General features: G+C 42.0%; 1 protein-coding gene across 2 annotated transcripts in view; it reads left to right on the plus strand.

Moving 5' to 3' along the window:
* EXT2 (exostosin glycosyltransferase 2) overlaps positions 1 to 21,576 on the plus strand; it is a 102,413-nt gene that overhangs the window by 29,086 nt on the left and 51,751 nt on the right. For both annotated transcript variants that reach the window (XM_056527759.1, XM_056527760.1), the window contains exon 8: positions 6,762 to 6,893. In XM_056527759.1, the coding sequence (XP_056383734.1) occupies positions 6,762 to 6,893 (132 nt within the window). The remainder of the gene's footprint in view (positions 1 to 6,761; positions 6,894 to 21,576) is intronic.

Consider the following 21,576-nt stretch of genomic DNA (forward strand, 5'->3'; position numbering starts at 1 on the left):
TCTTGAAAAAGGTAAATAACTGAAGCACAAGTAGACTAGATTAGTTGTGAACATTTTCAAATGTACAAGACTGGAGCTTTGGGGGTTGGTATATTTATTATAGGGGGGGTTTCCTATAATGAGATGGCGGGTGCCCCCTGTCCCCTGCTTTTTTATCTGTCACTTCCATAAACTTGAATGGAAAGGGATGGGCAGCCTCACCTTCTGGGATATGGCGAAAATGTCTCAGTTGGGCAAACCCAACATAGAAGTTGTCGTACTTTGGGGGGGCGCTGGCAGAAGGCGACATTAGGGGGGTGGAGATCTCCTGTCTGTGGCACCACTTTGATGTACAGTAAGTTGTCCTGCGGCATTGTTAGCAGGAAAGCTGAAGGACCGGAGCGGACGTGCCGCCGATTACCGCTGGGTCCCCGCAGTTGTTAGCGGGACTTTCACCAGGGGATTGAATTTAATAAGTAGGAAAGAAACCTCTCCCGTCCTTCAGATCTTTGCTTCAGTATTTATTATTTGCCTGCACAGCCCCTTGACCCGTGCTCCTTTGAGCTCTTGGAGAAAGGGGGTGAATGATGGCCGGGGGAACCCTGCGAAAAGAATTAAGAAGGAAAACAGGGCTTAGGTAACAGAAGAAAAAAGGGCCCTGCATCGGGCCTGGGGACGTCCCCCATCACCCCCCTCTCGCATTAAACTTAATCACAACCCTCATGAAGAAAAAAAAAATGGAGCAAAAAGCTAAGAGGTCATAAATAATCCATCTGAGTTATGGCCGGGCCGTATGTAAAACGTCAGCTATGATTTGCCACTGAATATTTAAAGTGTGCAGCCCTTAATCTAAAACCCAAACCTTGCGAGTTTGGAACGGTCCGAGTCAAATTAGGAGCTGCCTAACAAGGCCGGCTGGGGAGTGATGGATGAGGCTGGCCCCGCGCCCAAACCGCACCACATTTAAAGAGATCGAAAGCTGGAAAACTTTATTTAGCAAAAATCGCTTCGGACAAGTGGCTGGGCTTATGTACGCCCCCGCAGTGTGTGCCCCCCTGATTGTCATCATGGGGGCACATAGAGAATATGTAGGGCTATGTTCACCCTTTAATCCAGCATTTGGTAATCCGGAAATTCTGATCATCTGGCACCAAGAAAACGCTTATAGTCTGACATAAGTAGAGTCTGGTAGGTGCTTGATTATTTATGTCAACAAAAGTTCATGTAAACCAGTTAACTTACCAGCAGAATTTTGGAAATATGCGTCTCCTTCTCTCCTCTTACAGCATGTGGTCTCACAGACACTTATAGAAACTGCTGCCACTCCTCTCATAGCCTACAGTTTCACAGAGACCTATAGAAATTGCTGCCCCTGCTCTCATACCATGCAGTCTCACCTACACGTGTAGAAACTGCTGCCTAAGCTCTTGTAGCATGCAGTCTCACCTACATGTATAGAAACTGCTGCCTATGCTCTTGTAGCATGCAGTCTCACCTACACGTGTAGAAACTGCTGCCTATGCTCTTGTAGCATGCAATCTCACCTAGCGTGCAGTCTCACAGACACTTATAGAAACTGCTGCCGCTCCTCTCATAGCATACAGTTTCACAGAGACCTATAGAAATTGCTGCCTCTACTCTCATAACATGCAGTCTCACAGACACACATAGAAACTGCTGCCCCTGCTCTCGTAGCGTGCAGTCTCACCTACCCGTATAGAAACTGCTGTCTCTGCTTTCATAGCATGCAGTCTCACAGACACATATAGAAACTGCTGCCCCTCCTCTCTTCGCACTGCATGCAGTCTCAGTCACAGAGATACTGCTCCTCTCCTCACAGCATGCAGTCTCACAGTCACATAAAGACAATGCTACCCCTCCTCCCCTCTAACAGCATGAAAGCATCCAGTCTCACAGACAGAGACCCTACTCCCCTTCTCTTGCAGCATGCAGTTTTACAGACCCCTATAGGAACTGCTGCTTCTTCTACTCTCACATCATGCAGTCTCACGGACACATAAATAACTGCTGCTTCTACTCTCTTACAGACAAAGGAAGAAACTGCAGCTGCTTCCCCCTCCTCCTCCTTTCTCTTCTGTTAACTATTACTTACCTTAGCCGAGGACTGGGAAATAGAACCTACAGGCTGCTTAAAAAGGGGTACTCCACTCCCCAGCGCTGGATGCGGGCTTCGCTGGATGCGGGCTTCGGGGGTCGCCACGCCCCGACCCTCGTGACATCATGCCCACCCTCTCAATGCAAGTCTATGGGAGAGGGCGTGGCAACCCCCCCCCCAAAGCCTCCACCCAGCATTCGGAACTAAATTTTCCAAACACTGGGGAGTGGGCTACCCCTTTAAAGTGGAAAAAGTCAGACCCATTACATTTTTGGGATACAATCTGGGGCACTGTAGCTACATGGCTGCTCTCTACTAGAAATGGCACTACAGTGTGTCTCAGCTATTCTCTTAAAGGGGTACTCCACTGGAAAACATTTTATTTAAAAATATTTTAAATCAACTGGTGCCAGAAAGTTAAACAGATTTGTAAATTACTTCTATATAAAAATCCTAATCATTCCAGTACTTATCAGCTGCTGTATGCTCCACAGGAAGTTCTTTTTTTAATGGATTTTCTCTCTGACCACAGTGCTCTCTGCTGACACCTCTGTCCATGTCAGGAACTGTCCAGAGCAGGAGAGGTTTGCTATTGGGATTTGCTCCTGCTCTGGACAGTTCCTGACATGGACAGAGGTATCAGCAGAGAGCGCTGTGGACAGACAGAAAAAAATTCTAAAAGAAAAGAACTTCCCCTGGAACATACAGCAGCTGATAAATACTGGAAGGATTAAGATTTATAAATCTGTTTAACTTTCTGGCACCAGTTGGCTTAAATAAAAAATTTTTTCCAGTGGAGTACCCCTTTAAATCTGTGTTACAATACCAAAAACCACCTGTGAAAAGTGTGGTGCGGTTTCAGGAAGAAAGCACATGTATATGTCTTAATTTTATTCTACACTCCGTTGTATTATTTAGTTTCTTCTTTTCTGCAGTTTTTTTTACCATAGTATGAGCAGTTTTCACATTAAACCGCAGGCGGGTTGGTACACATGATAAAACCTGACCTACTCGTACTACCCGGTCTTTGATCCAGAGGAATATATGAGGGTATCTATATCCTGTCCAGTGGTGCCATATACCCTGCTGTCTTGTAAATACCAGCCTATTGTGAAACTTGTAAGAGTCGGCACCAGCTTGTTTGGAGCAGAAGGATGGGCCCTTCATGGGCTGTTAATCTTTACGGCCCATCCTGGCATGTCTTGTCTTTTCCTCTCCAACTCAGTGTTGGATGGTTTATGAGATTTTCCTGTGATTTACTCAGCAATCCAACCCTGTCCAATGTGCATGACAGGCCTTCAGTTCAGTTTTAGAACTCTTTTAGGGTCCGGGGGGGGGGGGGGGGGGGGGGGTACATTGTCCGGCTGATTATTAGCTATTCTGCTAAACAAATAGCTGTATGAAGGACTATTGCTCACAGCCCCATAGATCACAGACATGGTCACAGCATTGCCCCAACATCGTTTTAATGGAAGCCTTGGATGATTATATTTTCTTCTTGCAAAGTATATACAAGAATATAACTCCTATATACAAGAATATAACTACTATAATACTGCCTCCTATATACAAGAATATAACTACTATAATACTGCTCCTATATACAAGAATATAACTACTATAATACTGCTCCTATATACAAGAATATAACTGCTATAATACTGCTCCTATATACAAGAATATAACTGCTATAATACTGCTCCTATATACAAGAATATAACTACTATAATACTGCGCCTATATACAAAAATATAACTACTATAATACTGCTCCTATATACAAGAATATAACTACTATAATACTGCCTCCTATGTACAAGAATATAACTACTATAATACTGCCCCTATATACAAGAATATAACTACTATAATACTGTCTCTATATAAAAGAATATAACTCCTATATACAAGAATATAACTACTATAATACTGCTCCTATATACAAGAATATAACTACTATAATACTGTCTCTATATAAAAGAATATAACTCCTATATACAAGAATATAACTACTATAATACTGCCTCCTATATACAAGAATATAACTACTATAATACTGCCCCCTATATACAAGAATATAACTACTATAATACTGTCTCTATATACAAGAATATAACTACTATAATACTGCTCCTATATACAAGAATATAACTACTATAATACTGCTCCTATATACAAGAATATAACTACTATAATACTGCCTCCTATATATAAGAATATAACTACTATAATACTGCCTCTTATATACAAGAATATAACTACTATAATACTGCCCCTATATAAAGGAATATAACTACTATAATACTGCTCCTATATACAAGAATATAACTACTATAATACTGCTCCTATATACAAGAATATAACTACTATAATACTGCTCCTATATACAAGAATATAACTACTAGAATACTGCCTCTTATATACAAGAATATAACTACTATAATACTGCCCCTATATAAAAGAATATAACTACTATAATACTGCTCCTATATACAAGAATATAACTACTATAATACTGCCTCCTATATACAAGAATATAACTACTATAATACTGCTCCTGTGTACAGGAATAGAACTACTATAATACTGCCCTATATACAAGAATATAACTACTATAATACTGCTCCTATATACAAGAATATAGCTACTATAATACTGCTCCTATGTACAGGAATATAACTACTATAATACTGCCCCCTATGTACAAGAATATAACTACTGTAATAGTGCCTCCTATGTACAAGAATATAACTACTATAATACTGCTCCTATATACAAGAATATAACTACTATAATACTGCCTCCTATATACAAGAATATAACTACTATAATACTGCTCCTACGTACAAGAATATAACTACTATAATACTGCCCCCTATATACAAGAATATAACTACTATAATACTGCCCCTATATACAAGAATATAACTACTATAATACTGCTCCTATATACAAGAATATAACTACTATAATACTGCCTCCTATATACAAGAATATAACTACTATAATACTGCCTCCTATGTACAAGAATATAACTACTATAATACTGCACCTATATACAAGAATATAACTACTATAATACTGCCCCTATATACAAGAATATAACTACTATAATACTGCCCCTATATACAAGAATATAACTACTATAATACTGCCTCCTATATACAAGAATATAACTACTATAATACTGCTCAGATATACAGGAATATAACTACTATAATACTGCTCCTATATACAAGAATATAACTATCGACTTTTTGCTCACAAACAAACCCTTTTCCGTCCTATAGCTGTAAAAGTTTTTGCAAGTGAACAGGGGTCCCCTCCACCCTCGGACTCGGCTGTCTCTCCGCTTCACATGTAATTTCCACAGGGGCACTGGTAACCCCTGGAGGCCGTAAATTAAAACCACTTTATTTGATAGTCAGCCCGTCGGGGGGCCCCCCTCTCTCCTTGAGACTTTGTAACTCAAGAGGCTTACAGCATGAGGTCAGCATCCCTGAAGGTATAATGCTTGGCAAACCGGGATTTCAGGAAAGGAATTCTGGGAGAGGATGGATGATTTTTTTTTCTTTTTTTGGGAACTCTGGTTACAATGTAACATTCAAACACTCTGATCCTAAAGAAAAACATGATTTAGTTTCTCCTCTGCGGTTGCGGCGGTCAGATAGGAGCGATTTCAGCACATGATGTCATGTACAGTCTCTGAGATTGTCAGTCTACCCCGACCCCCCCCAACCTCCCCGGTAACATCTACAAGATGATGATCGCTCAGTGCGGAACAATCTAACCCATGGAAAAATAAACACAGGACGTATACATTTCATCCCTTCTATAGGATCTCATCATAGTGTATGGTTACCTTCCAAGATTTAAAGCAAAATGACACCTTCTACCTTATTGCATAATTTTACTGAACATTCAAAAGAACATAAATGATGTAGGAAACATAAAATCAATAAAAGAATGTGCAAAATGCCATACGATGTGCATGAATATAACTACTGTCATACTGCTCCTATATACAAGAATATAACTACTATAATACTGCCTCCTATATACAAGAATATAACTACTATAATACTGCTCCTATATACAAGAATATAACTACTATAATACTGCCTCCTATATACAAGAATATAACTACTATAATACTGCCTCCTATATACAAGAATATAACTACTATAATACTGCCTCCTATATACAAGAATATAACTACTATAATACTGATCCTATATACAAGAATATAACTACTATAATACTGCTCCTATATACAAGAATATAACTACTATAATACTGCTCCTATATACAAGAATATAACTACTATAATACTGCCTCCTATATACAAGAATATAACTACTATAATACTGCCTCCTATATACAAGAATATAACTACTATAATACTTCTCCTATATACAAGAATATAACTACTATAATACTGTCTCCTATGTACAAGAATATAACTACTATAATACTGCCCCTATATACAAGACTATAACTACTATAATACTGCTCCTATATACAAGAATATAACTACTATAATACTGCTCCTATATACAAGAATATAACTACTATAATACTGCTCCTATATACAAGAATATACCTACTATAATACTGCTCCTATATACAAGAATATAACTACTAATTTATACACATTGTCTCTCCAGGCTCGTTGGTTCTGGGAAGCTTATTTTAGGTCCATGAAATCCATTGCTCTGACTACACTACAGATCATCAATGACAGAATCTACCCGTATGCAGCGAGGTCATATGAAGAGTGGAACGACCCTCCAGCTGTGGTAAGATTTCTATCATATTCTCCATGGGGAGGTGTTTGTGTTGTATTGTGTATTTCTGGCTCTTAAGAGCTGCAGTTTTCACTTTCTTACTATAAACAATGTACTTTATCAGTGGTCTCAAACTGAAGTTTTGCAACATCTGGAGGGACACAGTTTGAGACCACTGTACTATGAACTGACAACATAGCGATTTTGTTATGTTGCAAGAGATCGTGAGCAGTCTATTTGAATACATACTGTCATGGCCGTAAATGTTGGCACCCCTGAAGTATTTCTCACAGGAAAGGATTGCAGTAACATGTTTTGCTATACACATGTTTATTCCCTTTGTGTGTATTGGAACTAAACCAAAAAAGGGAGGAAAAAAAGCTAATTGGACATAATGTCACCAAACTCCAAAAATTATTGTCACCTTTCAAAATTGTGGATAAATAAGATTGTTTCAAGCATGTGATGTTCCTTGAAACTCACCTGGGGGAAAGTAACAGGTGTGGGCAATATAAAAATCACACCTGAAAGCAGATAAAAAGGAGAGAAGTTCACTTAGTCTTTGCATTGTGTGCTGTGTGTGCCACACTATGCATGGACAACAGAAAGAGGAGAAGAGAACTGTCTGAGGACTTGAGAACCAAAATTGTGGAAAAATATCAACAATCTCAAGGTTACAAGTCCATCTCCAGAGATCTAGATTTGCCTTTGTCCACAGTGCGCAACATTATCAAGAAGTGTACAACCCATGGCACTGTAGATAATCTCCCTGGGTGTGGACGGAAGAGAAAAACTGATGAAAGGTGTCAACGCAGGATAGTCCAGATGGTGGATAAGCAGCCCCAAACAAGTTCCAAAGATATTCAAGCTGTCCTGCAAGCTCAGGGAGCATCAGTGTCAACGCGGACTATCCGTCAATATTTAAATGAAATGAAACGCTATGGAGGAGACCCAGGAGGACCCCACTATGGAGGAGACCCAGGAGGACCCCACTATGGAGGAGACCCAGGAGGACCCCGCTATGGAGGAGACCCAGGAGGACCCCGCTATGGAGGAGACCCAGGAGGACCCCACTATGGAGGAGACCCAGGAGGACCCCACTATGGAGGAGACCCAGGAGGACCCCACTATGGAGGAGACCCAGGAGGACCCCACTATGGAGGAGACCCAGGAGGACCCCACTATGGAGGAGACCCAGGAGGACCCCACTATGGAGGAGACCCAGGAGGACCCCACTATGGAGGAGACCCAGGAGGACCCCACTATGGAGGAGACCCAGGAGGACCCCACTATGGAGGAGACCCAGGAGGACCCCACTATGGAGGAGACCCAGGAGGACCCCACTATGGAGGAGACCCAGGAGGACCCCACTATGGAGGAGACCCAGGAGGACCCCACTATGGAGGAGACCCAGGAGGACCCCACTATGGAGGAGACCCAGGAGGACCCCACTATGGAGGAGACCCAGGAGGACCCCACTATGGAGGAGACCCAGGAGGACCCCACTATGGAGGAGACCCAGGAGGACCCCACTATGGAGGAGACCCAGGAGGACCCCACTATGGAGGAGACCCAGGAGGACCCCACTATGAGGAGACCCAGGAGGACCCCACTGCTGACACAGAGACCTAAAAAAGCAAGACTACATTTTGCCAAAATGAACTTGAGTAACCAAAATCCTTCTGGGAAAATGTCTGAAAACGTAATGAGGCTATAAAGAAAAGAACACAGTACCTACAGTGACATATGGGGGAGGTCAGTGATGTTTTGGGTTGTTTTGCTGCCTCTGGCACTGGGGGCCTTGAATGTGTACAAGACATCATGAAATCTGAGGATTACCAATGGATTTTGGGTTGCACTGTACAGCCCAGTGTCAGAAAGCTGGGTTTGTGTCCGAGATCTTGGGTCTTCCAGCCGGACAATTACACCGGTTTGACCACTCTGACACCTTTCAGTCCTGAGAATGGGGACCTAATCGTCCCTGGAATATACAACGCGCACTACACCTGTATGGCCACCACTTTATCCATTCTCTATGGTGCTGCCGGTCCCATAGTCACGTTCATACAGTTTGTTTATTACAGGGACATTTATGTTCTCTGGATCGGTGGTGGTGGTGGTGGGGGGGGGGTCCCAGCAGTCGGACCCCCAAGATCCGCTCAGAGCAAACTGGGAATACCCCCCTTGATAAGTCCCCCTTGTATTAGAGAAGGTAAACAAGGAGACAGCGGTGAAGGAAATTATGTGGAAACATTTTCTCCGATTGTGAATAATATTTGGCAGTAGAATTATTATGTCTCAGATCTGCACAAAGAATTGCAGCTTCTATTCCTGTTTCTAATATTTAGCTATTTAAGGAAAGGTTTAGTATCTCCTAAAGCAGGACGGGCACCAAGGCTGTATACATGTGTTCTGCATAATCATTCACATACAGGATTAATGGAATGGATCTGCTCTGCATGGATGGGGATATGTATGATATAGTCCAGAGTTTCCCAACCAGAGTGTCTCCAGCTGTTGCAAAATTACAACTCCCAGCATATTCTGTAAGGTATTTCAACCCTCTACATCACTGTTTCCCAACCAGGGTGCCTCCAGCTGTTGTAAAACTACAACTCCCAGTATATTATGTAAGGTATTTAAACCGTCTACATCAGTGTTTCCCAACCAGGGTGCCTCCAGCTGTTGTAAAACTACAACTCCCAGTATATTATGTAAGGTATTTAAACCGTCTACATCAATGTTTCCCAACCTGGGTGCCTCCAGCTGTTGTAAAACTACAGCTCAGTTGTAGTTTTGCAACAGCTGGAGGCACCCGGGTTTGGAAACACTAATATAGTCACATGTGTCCTCTCCTATAGGTTGAGTATATACGCTGCTCGCCTCCTTTAGCAATTGTCAGCTTCCTGTAATGATTTTCTGGCTGGCATCAAGGGGCCTGAACATCCCGAATAAGGGTGCGTTCACACGGCCGTCTGTCCCCGTTTTTTTTTCTATCCCCGTTTCGGTTCTGTTCTTGCAGGCAGTAAACAGATTAAAGGGGTACTCCGGTGGAAAACTTTATTTTTAATTTTTTTTAAATCAACTGGTGGCAGAAAGTTAAACAGATTTGTAAATTGCTTCTATTAAAAAATCTTAATCCTTCCAGTACTTATTAGCTGCTGAATACTACAGAGCAAATTATTTTCTTTTTGTAACACAGAGCTCTCTGCTGACAACACGAGCACAGTGCTCTCTGCTGACATCTTTGTCCATGTCAGGAACTGTCCAGAGTAGGAGAAAATCCCCATAGCAAACATACGCTGCTCTGGACAGTTCCTAAAATGGACAGAGATGTCAGCAGAGAGCACTGCGCTCGTGATGTCAGCAGAGAGCTCTGTGTTCCAAAAAAAAAGAATTTCCTCTGTAGTATTCAGCCGCTAATAAGTACTGGAAGGATTAAGATTTTTTAATAGAAGTCATTTACAAATCTGTTTAACTTTCTGGCACCAGTTGATTTAATTAAAAAAGAAAAGTTTTCCACCGGAGTACCCCTTTAAAAACAGTTTAAAAAAAATCCCATTCATGTCGATGGGATTTTTTTTTACAATCCGTTTACATCAGTTTGTACCCGCCTGCGCTCATTTCCGTTTTTTTGACGGCACATGCAAATGGAAGAAAAAAACGGATACAGTAAATTTAATATTAAAGTCTATGGAAAACGGATGAGCCTTTAATGTTATCTGTTTGCATCCGTTTTTAGATCCGTTTTTTGATCTGTTTTTGATTCGGAGCATGCTCAGAACAAAAAATTTATTCTTTTTTTGTTTATTAACTGAAGAATAACGGATACAAACTGATAGTATCCGTTATTGTCTGTTTTTATTTTTGTCCGGAGAAGAACGGGACGGGTATAGACAGCCGTGTTAAAGCAGCCTGAGTTAAAGGGGCACTCCGCTGGAAAACATTCTCTCTTAAACCAACTGGTGCCAGAAAGTTAAACATATTTGTAATTTACTTCTATTTAAAAATCTTAATCCTTCCAGTACTTGTCAGCTGCTGTATACTCCACAGGAAGTTCTATTTCTTTTTGAATTTCCTTTCTGTCTGACCACAGTGCTCTCTGCTGACACCTCTGTCCATGTCAGGAACTGTCCAGAGTACAAGCAATTCGCCATAGCAAACCTCTGCTGTTCTGGACAGTTCCTAAAATGGACAGAGGTGTCAGCAGAGAGCACTGGGGTCAGACAGAAAAAAAAAAATTAAAAAATAAAAGATCTTCCTCTGTAGTATACAGCAGCTGATAAGTACTGGAAGGATTAAGATTTTTTAATAGAAGTCATTTACAAATATGTTTAACTTTCTGGCACCAATTAATTTAAAAGAAAATCACCGGAGTACCCCTTTAAATAAATTAGACCTTCCCTTTTTAAAGGGGTACTCCGCTGCTAGACATTTTTTTCCCCTGTCGAAAGGATAGGGGATAAGATGTCTCATTGTGGGGGTCCCGCTGCTTAGAGTCCCCCGTGATTTACCTCCAACACCCGACGTTCTAAACAAACGTCAGTTTCCTGCAGCAGTGGTTGTAACGTGATGGCCACGCCCCCCTAATGATGTCATGCCACACCCCCTCCTTTCATGTCTATGGGAGGGGGTGTGTCGAACGAAACATGACTGGAGGAGGCATGGCATGACATCACCAGGGGGCGTGGCCATGACGTCGCGATCACGACCTCCAGCTCGGAGTATATTGAACAGAACGTTCAGAATGCCGAAGCACCAGAGTACCCCTTTAAAGGGAATACCCCAAGATTAAAAGATATCACCTGTCCATAGGTTGAAGTTCCTTGTCCTGCCCCAAGTGACTGTTGGGGGTCTTGGCGTCAGACCCCAACCCATCATTTAACTTGGGATAATAGGATAATCCAGTTTAGAAAACCCCTTTCTGTGTACCCCATTAGGGAACACTGCGGTATTAGAGAGGGTGGTCATCACTTTAAGACCTGTTTATCATGGCCGGAATGGTAAATAGTTGCTAAGAGCAGCCCCTCCCTCATGAAGACCCTGTTCTGTCCTGCATTACACAGAAAACCCATTGGTTTAAAGGGGTACTCCGCCCCTAAACATCTTATCCCCTTTCCAAAGGATAGGGGATAAGATGTCTGATCGCGGGGGTCCCGCCGCTGTGTTAGAAAGCTGGGTGCGGGCAGTGGGGGTCGTGATGTCACTCCATGCCCCCTCTTTGCAAGTCTATGGGAGGGGGCGTGACGGCCGTCACGCCCCCTCCCATAGACTTGCAATGAGGGGGCGTGGCGTGATGGCACAAGGGGCGTGGCCGTATCGACACGATCACAGCCGACCGCTTCAAGCGTTCGGAACGAAATGTTCCGAACACCGGGGCAGCGGACTACCCCTTTAAATGTACATGGTGTAATGCTGCTTTTATCCTGTGGGGGCACGGCAAAGAAATTAAACACTTCCAGGTTTACTCAAAGATCAATTTTCAAAATCGTTGTAAAAATTACTCATTTTGTTTCATGATTTGCACAATGGCAGTTTTGTTGCAATTTTTAAGAAAATCATGGCAAATCCATAAAAAAATGGAACAAAATGCAGCCTGTGAACGCAGCCCAAAAAGAGGTGTATAAAGGCTATATATATATATCCGGATCCCATAGAGATAGCAGCAGTAGTATATAGATAGAGCTGGAGGGGAGGTGTATAACTACTATATATCCGGATCCCATATATAGAGCAGCAGCAGTATAGAGAGAGAGCTGGAGGGGAGGTGTATAACTACTATATATCCTGATCACATAAAGATAGTAGCAGCAGTATACAGATAGAGCTGGAGGGGAAGTGTATAGCTACTATATATGCTGATCACATAAAGATAGCAGCAGTATACAGATAGAGCGGGAGGGGAGGTGTATAACTTCTATATATCTGGATCCCATAGAGATAGCAGCAGTATACAGATAGAGCTGGGGGGGTGTATAACTACTATATATCCTGATCCCATAGAGAGAGCAGCAGCAGTATACAGATAGAGCTGGAGGGGAGGTGTATAACTACTATATATCCGGATCCCATATATAGAGCAGCAGCAGTATAGAGAGAGAGCTGGAGGGGAGGTGTATAATTACTATATATCCTGATCACATAAAGATAGCAGCAGCAGTATACAAATAGAACTGGAGGGGAAGTGTATAACTGTTATATATCCTGATCCCATAGAGAGAGCAGCAGCAGTATACAGACAGAGCTGGAGGAGGGGTGTATAACTACTATATATTCTGATCCTATAGAGATAGCAGCAGTATACAGATAGAGGATGAGGGGAGGTGTATAACTGCTATATATCCTGATCCCATAGAGAGAGCAGCAGCAGTATACAGATAGAGCTGGGAGTTGCTTATAGAATCTGATAGGTTATGATCACCCCAGACTTATGCAGTTATCCCGAAGGTGGTCTGCGTCTAACCTATATATTACGATACATTTATTGACCTCTAATAACCTTTTCTGAGCTTGTCAATGTGACCCTGCCATGGCCTTCAGTGTTCTTTGTCCCTATAATCTGTGTTAGTGTCTTGTATTATTACTGGAGGATGATTTACTATACACAGTAAATGGGTCTGGTGCAGATCTATCATCTGATCCTTATTATCTGACGCACAATAGAACTTCTCTCCAGGCTGCTGTGTTGGAGGAATTATGTTCTGCCGGTCACGTTGTCGGCAAGCCGCTCCCAAACCGCCATGATCGACTGATGCGTGTCATCACACGATGAAAGAACCTATCGGGTGTCTGCTACCATACTGTAACATGGCATCCGTATAAAGTGCGGCAGAAGATCCACAACTAATTCTCCTATTTCTGCTGCAGATTGGTTAGCAGATCCACAAGCATTGCCTTATAGAATGTGTCGGCAGATGAGAACCATTCAGCCCATCTAGTCTGCCCAATAATCTGAATACTATGAATAGTCCCTGGGCCTCTCTTATATAAAGGATAGCCTTATACCTATCTTATATGAAGGATAGCCTTATACCTATCTTATATGAAGGATAGCCTTATACCTATCTTATATGAAGGATAGCCTTATCCCTATCTTATATGAAGGATAGCCTTATCCCTATCTTATATGAAGGATAGCCTTATCCCTATCTTATATGAAGGATAGCCTTATGCTTATCCCTATCTTATATGAAGGATAGCCTTATACCTGTCTTATATGAAGGATAGTCTTATCCCTATCTTATATGAAGGATAGCCTTATCCCTATCTTATATGAAGGATAGCCTTATACCTGTCTTATATGAAGGATAGCCTTATACCTGTCTTATATGAAGGATAGCCTTATACCTATCTTATATGAAGGATAGCCTTATACCTATCTTATATGAAGGATAGCCTTATACCTATCTTATATGAAGGATAGCCTTATACCTATCTTATATGAAGGATAGCCTTATCCCTATCTTATATGAAGGATAGCCTTATCCCTATCTTATATGAAGGATAGCCTTATCCCTATCTTATATGAAGGATAGCCTTATCCCTATCTTATATGAAGGATAGCCTTATCCCTATCTTATATGAAGGATAGCCTTATCCCTATCTTATATGAAGGATAGCCTTATCCCTATCTTATATGAAGGATAGCCTTATCCCTATCTTATATGAAGGATAGCCTTATCCCTATCTTATATGAAGGATAGCCTTATCCCTATCTTATATGAAGGATAGCCTTATCCCTATCTTATATGAAGGATAGCCTTATCCCTATCTTATATGAAGGATAGCCTTATCCCTATCTTATATGAAGGATAGCCTTATCCCTATCTTATATGAAGGATAGCCTTATCCCTATCTTATATGAAGGATAGCCTTATCCCTATCTTATATGAAGGATAGCCTTATCCCTATCTTATATGAAGGATAGCCTTATCCCTATCTTATATGAAGGATAGCCTTATGCCTATCTTATATGAAGGATAGCCTTATGCCTATCTTATATGAAGGATAGCCTTATCCCTATCTTATATGAAGGATAGCCTTATCCCTATCTTATATGAAGGATAGCCTTATGCTTATCTCATGCATGTTTAAACTCCTTCACTGTATTTGCAGCGACCACTTCTGCAGGAAGGCTATTCCATGCATCCACTACTCTCTCAGTAAAGTAATACTTCCTGATATTACTGCAGAAACCTTTGCCCCTCTAAGGCCGGGTTCACACCACGTTTTTGCAATACAGTTCCTGTGTACGTTTTCAATGTGAAAACCGTATGGAACCCTATTGAAAACCGTATGCATTGACTCTCCATTGAAAACCGTATGCCAAAAGATGCATCAGGTTGTGTCCGTTTTGCAACCCATACGGTTTTGTACAGTTTTTTTTACCAGTATCCAAAACCGTAGTCTACCACGGTTTTTGGTCCAGGTGAAAAACTGCATTAAACCGTAGACGCTTTTTTTTTTAACATGGGAGTCAATGGGAACCGTACAGAACCGTATGTGCATACGGTTCCAGCCAGTTTTCACCATACGGTTTTTTACTTTGCACAGTTTTTTTTTCTTGGAATTTCAAGCAAGCAAGCGAAACTTTATTCAAAATGGAGTGAAAAGTTAAAGAAGTATACGTTTTTTTCTTACAAAACGGATGCAACCGGACATAATTTTTCAAACCGTATACGTTTTTTTCTTACAAAACGGATGCAACCGGACATAATTTTTCAAACCGTATATGTTTTTTAACTGTATACGGGTTGAAATTTGTACACACGTTTTAATACAGTTTAGTCAGGTTTTGAGGAATCCGTTTTTCATCAAAAACCTGATACAGGAACTGTACTGCAAAAACGTGGTGTGAATGCAGCCTAATTTAAAACTATGTCCTCTTGTGGTAGCTTTTCTTCTTTTAAATATGTTCTCCTCCTTTACCGTGTTGATTCCCTTTATGTACAGTATATAAAAGTCTCTATCATATCCCTCAGTCTCTTCTTTCTTCTATACATGTTCAGGTCCTGTAACCTTTCCTGGTAAGTTTTATCCTGCAATCCATGTACTAGTTTAGTATCTTCTCTGAACTCTCTCTAGAGTATCTATATCCTTCTGGAGATCCGGCCTCCAGTACTGCGCACAATACTCCCAAGTGAGGTCTCACCAGTGTTCTGTACAGCGGCATGAGCCGCTAATACCTCTCCCTATACATTCTGCTAGCATTTCCTGCTGCTCTATTACATTGTCTTCTTACCTTTAAGTCTTCTGAAATAATTACTCCTAAATCCCTCTCCTCAGATACTGAGGTCAGGACTGTGTCAATTCATTGTAATTGGGTAATAGAACTACTATAAGGTTGACCCTATGTACAAGAATATAACTACTATAATACTGCCCCTATGTACAAGAATATAACTACTATAATACTGCTCCTATATACAAGAATATAACTACCGTACTATATTACTGCTCCTATATACAAGAATATAACTACTATAATACTGTTCCTATATACAAGAATATAACTACTATAATACTGCTCCTATATACAAGAATATAACTACTATAATACTGCTCCTATATACAAGAATATAACTACTATAATACTGCTCCTATATACAAGAATATAACTACTATATTACTGCTCCTATATACAAGAATATAACTACTATAATACTGCCCCTATGTACAAGAATATAACTACTATAATACTGCTCCTATATACAAGAATATAACTACTATAATACTGCTCCTATATACAAGAATTGTAACTACTATATTACTGCTCCTATATACAAGAATATAACTACTGTAATACTGTTCCTATATACAAGAATATAACTACTATAATACTGCTCCTATATACAAGAATATAACTACTATAATACTGCTCCTATATACAAGAATATAACTACTATAATACTGCCTCCTATATACAAGAATATAATACTATAATACTGCTCCTATATACAAGAATATAACTACTATAATACTGCTCCCTATATACAAGAATATAACTACTATAATACTGCCTCCTATATACAAGAATATCACTACTATAATACTGCTCCTATATACAAGAATATAACTACTATAATACTGCTCCTATATACAAGAATATAACTACTATAATACTGCCTCCTATATACAAGACTATAACTACTATAATACTGCTCCTATATACAAGAATATAACTACTATAATACTGCTCCTATATACAAGAATATAACTACTATAATACTGCCTCCTATATACAAGAATATAACTACTATAATACTGTCTCCTATATACAAGAATATAACTACTATAATACTGTCTCCTATATACAAGAATATAACTACTATAATATTGCTCCTATATACAAGAATATAACTACTATAATACTGCCTCCTATATACAAGAATATAACTACTATAATACTGCCTCCTATGTACAAGAATATAACTACTATAATACTGCTCCTATGTACAAGAATATAACTACTATAATACTGCTCCTATATACAAGAATATAACTACTATAATACTGCCTCCTATATACAAGAATATAACTACTATAATATTGCTCCTATATACAAGAATATAACTACTATAATACTGTCTCCTATATACAACCCAGTCTTACTCTGATTAGCTGAGTCCTTGGAAACGTCCGTGCACCATGTCTGTCTTTGCACCTTAAAGAAATAAAGAATTATCGGCACAGTACCCCGGTGAGTGACGTCCCTGCTTTCTACATATGTTTGATAACTACTATAATACTGCCTCCTATATACAAGAATATAACTACTATAATACTGCCTCCTATATACAAGAATATAACTACTATAATACTGCCTACCATGTACAAGAATATAACTACTATAATACTGCTCCTATATACAAGCATATAACTACTATAATAATGCTTTTATATGCAAGAATATAACTACTATAATACTGTTCCTATATACAAGGATATAACTACTATAATACTGCTCCTATATACAAGGATATAACTACTATAATACTGCTCCTATATACAAGAGTATAACTACTATAATACTGTCTCCTATATACAAGAATATAACTACTATAATATTGCTCCTATATACAAGAATATAACTACTATAATACTGCCTCCTATATACAAGAATATAACTACTATAATACTGCTCCTATATAAAAGAATATAACTACTATAATACTGCTCCTATATACAAGAATATAACTACTATAATACTGCCTCCTATGTACAAGAATATAACTACTATAATACTGCTCCTATGTACAAGAATATAACTACTATAATACTGCTCCTATATACAAGAATATAACTACTATAATACTGCCTCCTATATACAAGAATATAACTACTATAATATTGCTCCTATATACAAGAATATAACTACTATAATACTGTCTCCTATATACAACCCAGTCTTACTCTGATTAGCTGAGTCCTTGGAAACGTCCGTGCACCATGTCTGTCTTTGCACCTTAAAGAAATAAAGAATTATCGGCACAGTACCCCGGTGAGTGACGTCCCTGCTTTCTACATATGTTTGATAACTACTATAATACTGCCTCCTATATACAAGAATATAACTACTATAATACTGCCTCCTATATACAAGAATATAACTACTATAATACTGCTCCTATATACAAGCATATAACTACTATAATAATGCTTTTATATGCAAGAATATAACTACTATAATACTGTTCCTATATACAAGGATATAACTACTATAATACTGCTCCTATATACAAGGATATAACTACTATAATACTGCTCCTATATACAAGAGTATAACTACTATAATACTGCCTCCTATATACAAGAATATAACTACTATAATACTGCTCCTATATACAAGAATAAAACTACTATAATACTGCTCCTATATACAAGAATATAACTACTATAATACTGCCCCCTATGGATACCAGATTGTAAAATCCTTTATTTCCACATGGAGGCCGAAAGCCCGATCAGTCAGACTGCGATGTTGGCCATGAAGGGGTTAATGTGGCTGCGCTCGTGCCCTTTAACCAGCGCAGGATGAGAATCATACTGACATTCTTTCTCAGAGTATGCTGTGGAAATACATTGTGCATAATTGGAGAAAAAAATGGAATAAATCAAGACTTTCCTTTTTCTAAGGTCTGGTAATTCATAATTGAAACCACATTCGTGGTCGCGGGGTTGGTATTTAAGAAGAAGAAAAAAGCCTGAAAATACCAAGAGAGGCTGAAAGAGCCGCGCGCTCCGTCCGTCATGGGGCAGCAGCTTATATCAGCCGCATGTAACCGCCACACTGTAGCCTTGGATGACGTAGACCTGCGTCTTCTCTATTAGGCCATGACTTCAGGGTTACTCTCATTATTGTCCTGGTCCCTGCTCGGCTGTCACATGACTAAAGGGGGCATTAAAATTCCCAGGCATCACCAGAGAGAGCTTGTTGTAGCGTTTAATAGGGCTGCACAATTTGGGGTAAAGGTGCGATTGTGATTATAGAGGTAAATATTGTGACTTCATTATAATAAACAAATGGGCCAATCCCCCCCCATTTCACGTTCACACCCTCATTTTGCATCTATTACTCCCCCATGTCACACCTCTTCCCCCCCCCCATATGTCACACCTCCCCCCCCATATGTCACACCTCCCCCCCCATATGTCACATCTCCCCCCCCATATGTCACACATCTCCCCCCCCATATGTCACACATCTCCCCCCCCCATATGTCACACCTCTCCCCCCCATATGTCACACCTCTCCCCCCCATATGTCACACCTCTCCCCCCCATATGTCACACCTCTCCCCCCCATATGTCACACCTCTCCCCCCCATATGTCACACCTCTCCCCCCCCCCCATGTCACACCTCTCCCCCCCATGTCACACCTCTCCCCCCCCATATGTCACACCTCTCCCCCCCATATGTCACACCTCTCCCCCCCATATGTCACACCTCTCCCCCCCATATGTCACACCTCTCCCCCCCATATGTCACACCTCTCCCCCCCATATGTCACACCTCTCCCCCCCATATGTCACACCTCTCCCCCCCATATGTCACACCTCTCCCCCCCATATGTCACACCTCTCCCCCCCATATGTCACACCTCTCCCCCCCATATGTCACACCTCTCCCCCCCATATGTCACACCTCTCCCCCCCCATATGTCACACCTCTCCCCCCCCCATGTCACACCTCTCCCCCCCCCATGTCACACCTCTCCCCCCCATATGTCACACCTCTCCCCCCCATATGTCACACCTCTCCCCCCCATATGTCACACCTCTCCCCCCCATATGTCACACCTCTCCCCCCCATATGTCACACCTCTCCCCCCATATGTCACACCTCTCCCCCCATATGTCACACCTCTCCCCCCCCATATGTCACACCTCTCCCCCCCCCCATATGTCACACCTCTCCCCCCATATCACACCTCTCCCCCCCCCATGTCACACCTCTCCCCCCCCATGTCACACCTCTCCCCCCCCATATGTCACACCTCTCCCCCCCCATATGTCACACCTCTCCCCCCCCATATGTCACACCTCTCCCCCCCCATATGTCACACCTCTCCCCCCCCATATGTCACACCTCTCCCCCCCATATGTCACACCTCTCCCCCCCATATGTCACACCTCTCCCCCCCCATATGTCACACCTCTCCCCCCCCCCCCCATATGTCGCACCTCTCCCCCCCATGTCACACCTCTCCCCCCAATGTCACACCTCTCCCCCCCCCCCATATGTCACACCTCTCCCCCCCATATGTCACACCTCTCCCCCCCCATATGTCACACCTCTCCCCCCCCATATGTCACACCTCTCCCCCCCCATATGTCACACCTCTCCCCCCCCCATATGTCACACTTCTCCCCCCCCCCATGTCACACTTCTCCCCCCCCCCATGTCACACTTCTCCCCCCCCCCATGTCACACTTCCCCCCCCCCATGTCACACTTCCCCCCCCCCCATGTCACACTTCCCACCCCCCATGTCACACTTCTCCCCCCCATGTCACACTTCTCCCCCCCATGTCGCATTTCTCCCCCCCATGTCGCACTTCTCCCCCCCCATGTCGCACTTCTCCCCCCCCATGTCGCACTTCTCCCCCCCCCATGTCGCACTTCTCCCCCCCCCATGTCGCACTTCTCCCCCCCCCATGTCGCACTTCTCCCCCCCCCATGTCGCACTTCTCCCCCCCCCCATGTCACACTTCTCCCCCCCCCCCCATGTCACACTTCTCCCCCCCCATGTCACACTTCTCCCCCCCCATGTCACACTTCTCCCCCCCCCCATGTCACACTTCTCCCCCCCATGTCACACTTCTCCCCCCCCCCATGTCACACTTCTCCCCCCCCATGTCACACTTCTCCCCCCCCCCCATGTCACACTTCTCCCCCCCCCCATGTCACACTTCTCCCCCCCCCCATGTCACACTTCTCCCCCCCCCATGTCACACCTCTTTCCTCCCCATGTCACACCTCTCCACCCCCCCCATTTCCCCCCCATGTCACACCTCTCCCCCCCATGTCACACCTCTCCCCCCCAATGTCACACCTCTCCCCCCCCCATGTCACACCTCTCCCCCCACCCATGTCACACCTCTCCCCCCACCCATGTCACACCTCTCCCCCCATGTCACACCTCTTCCCCATTGCATGTCCACACCCCCATATCACCTCTCCCACTATGTCATA

Source organism: Hyla sarda, chromosome 6, assembly GCF_029499605.1.
Source record: "Hyla sarda isolate aHylSar1 chromosome 6, aHylSar1.hap1, whole genome shotgun sequence".
Lineage (NCBI taxonomy): Eukaryota > Metazoa > Chordata > Amphibia > Anura > Hylidae > Hyla > Hyla sarda.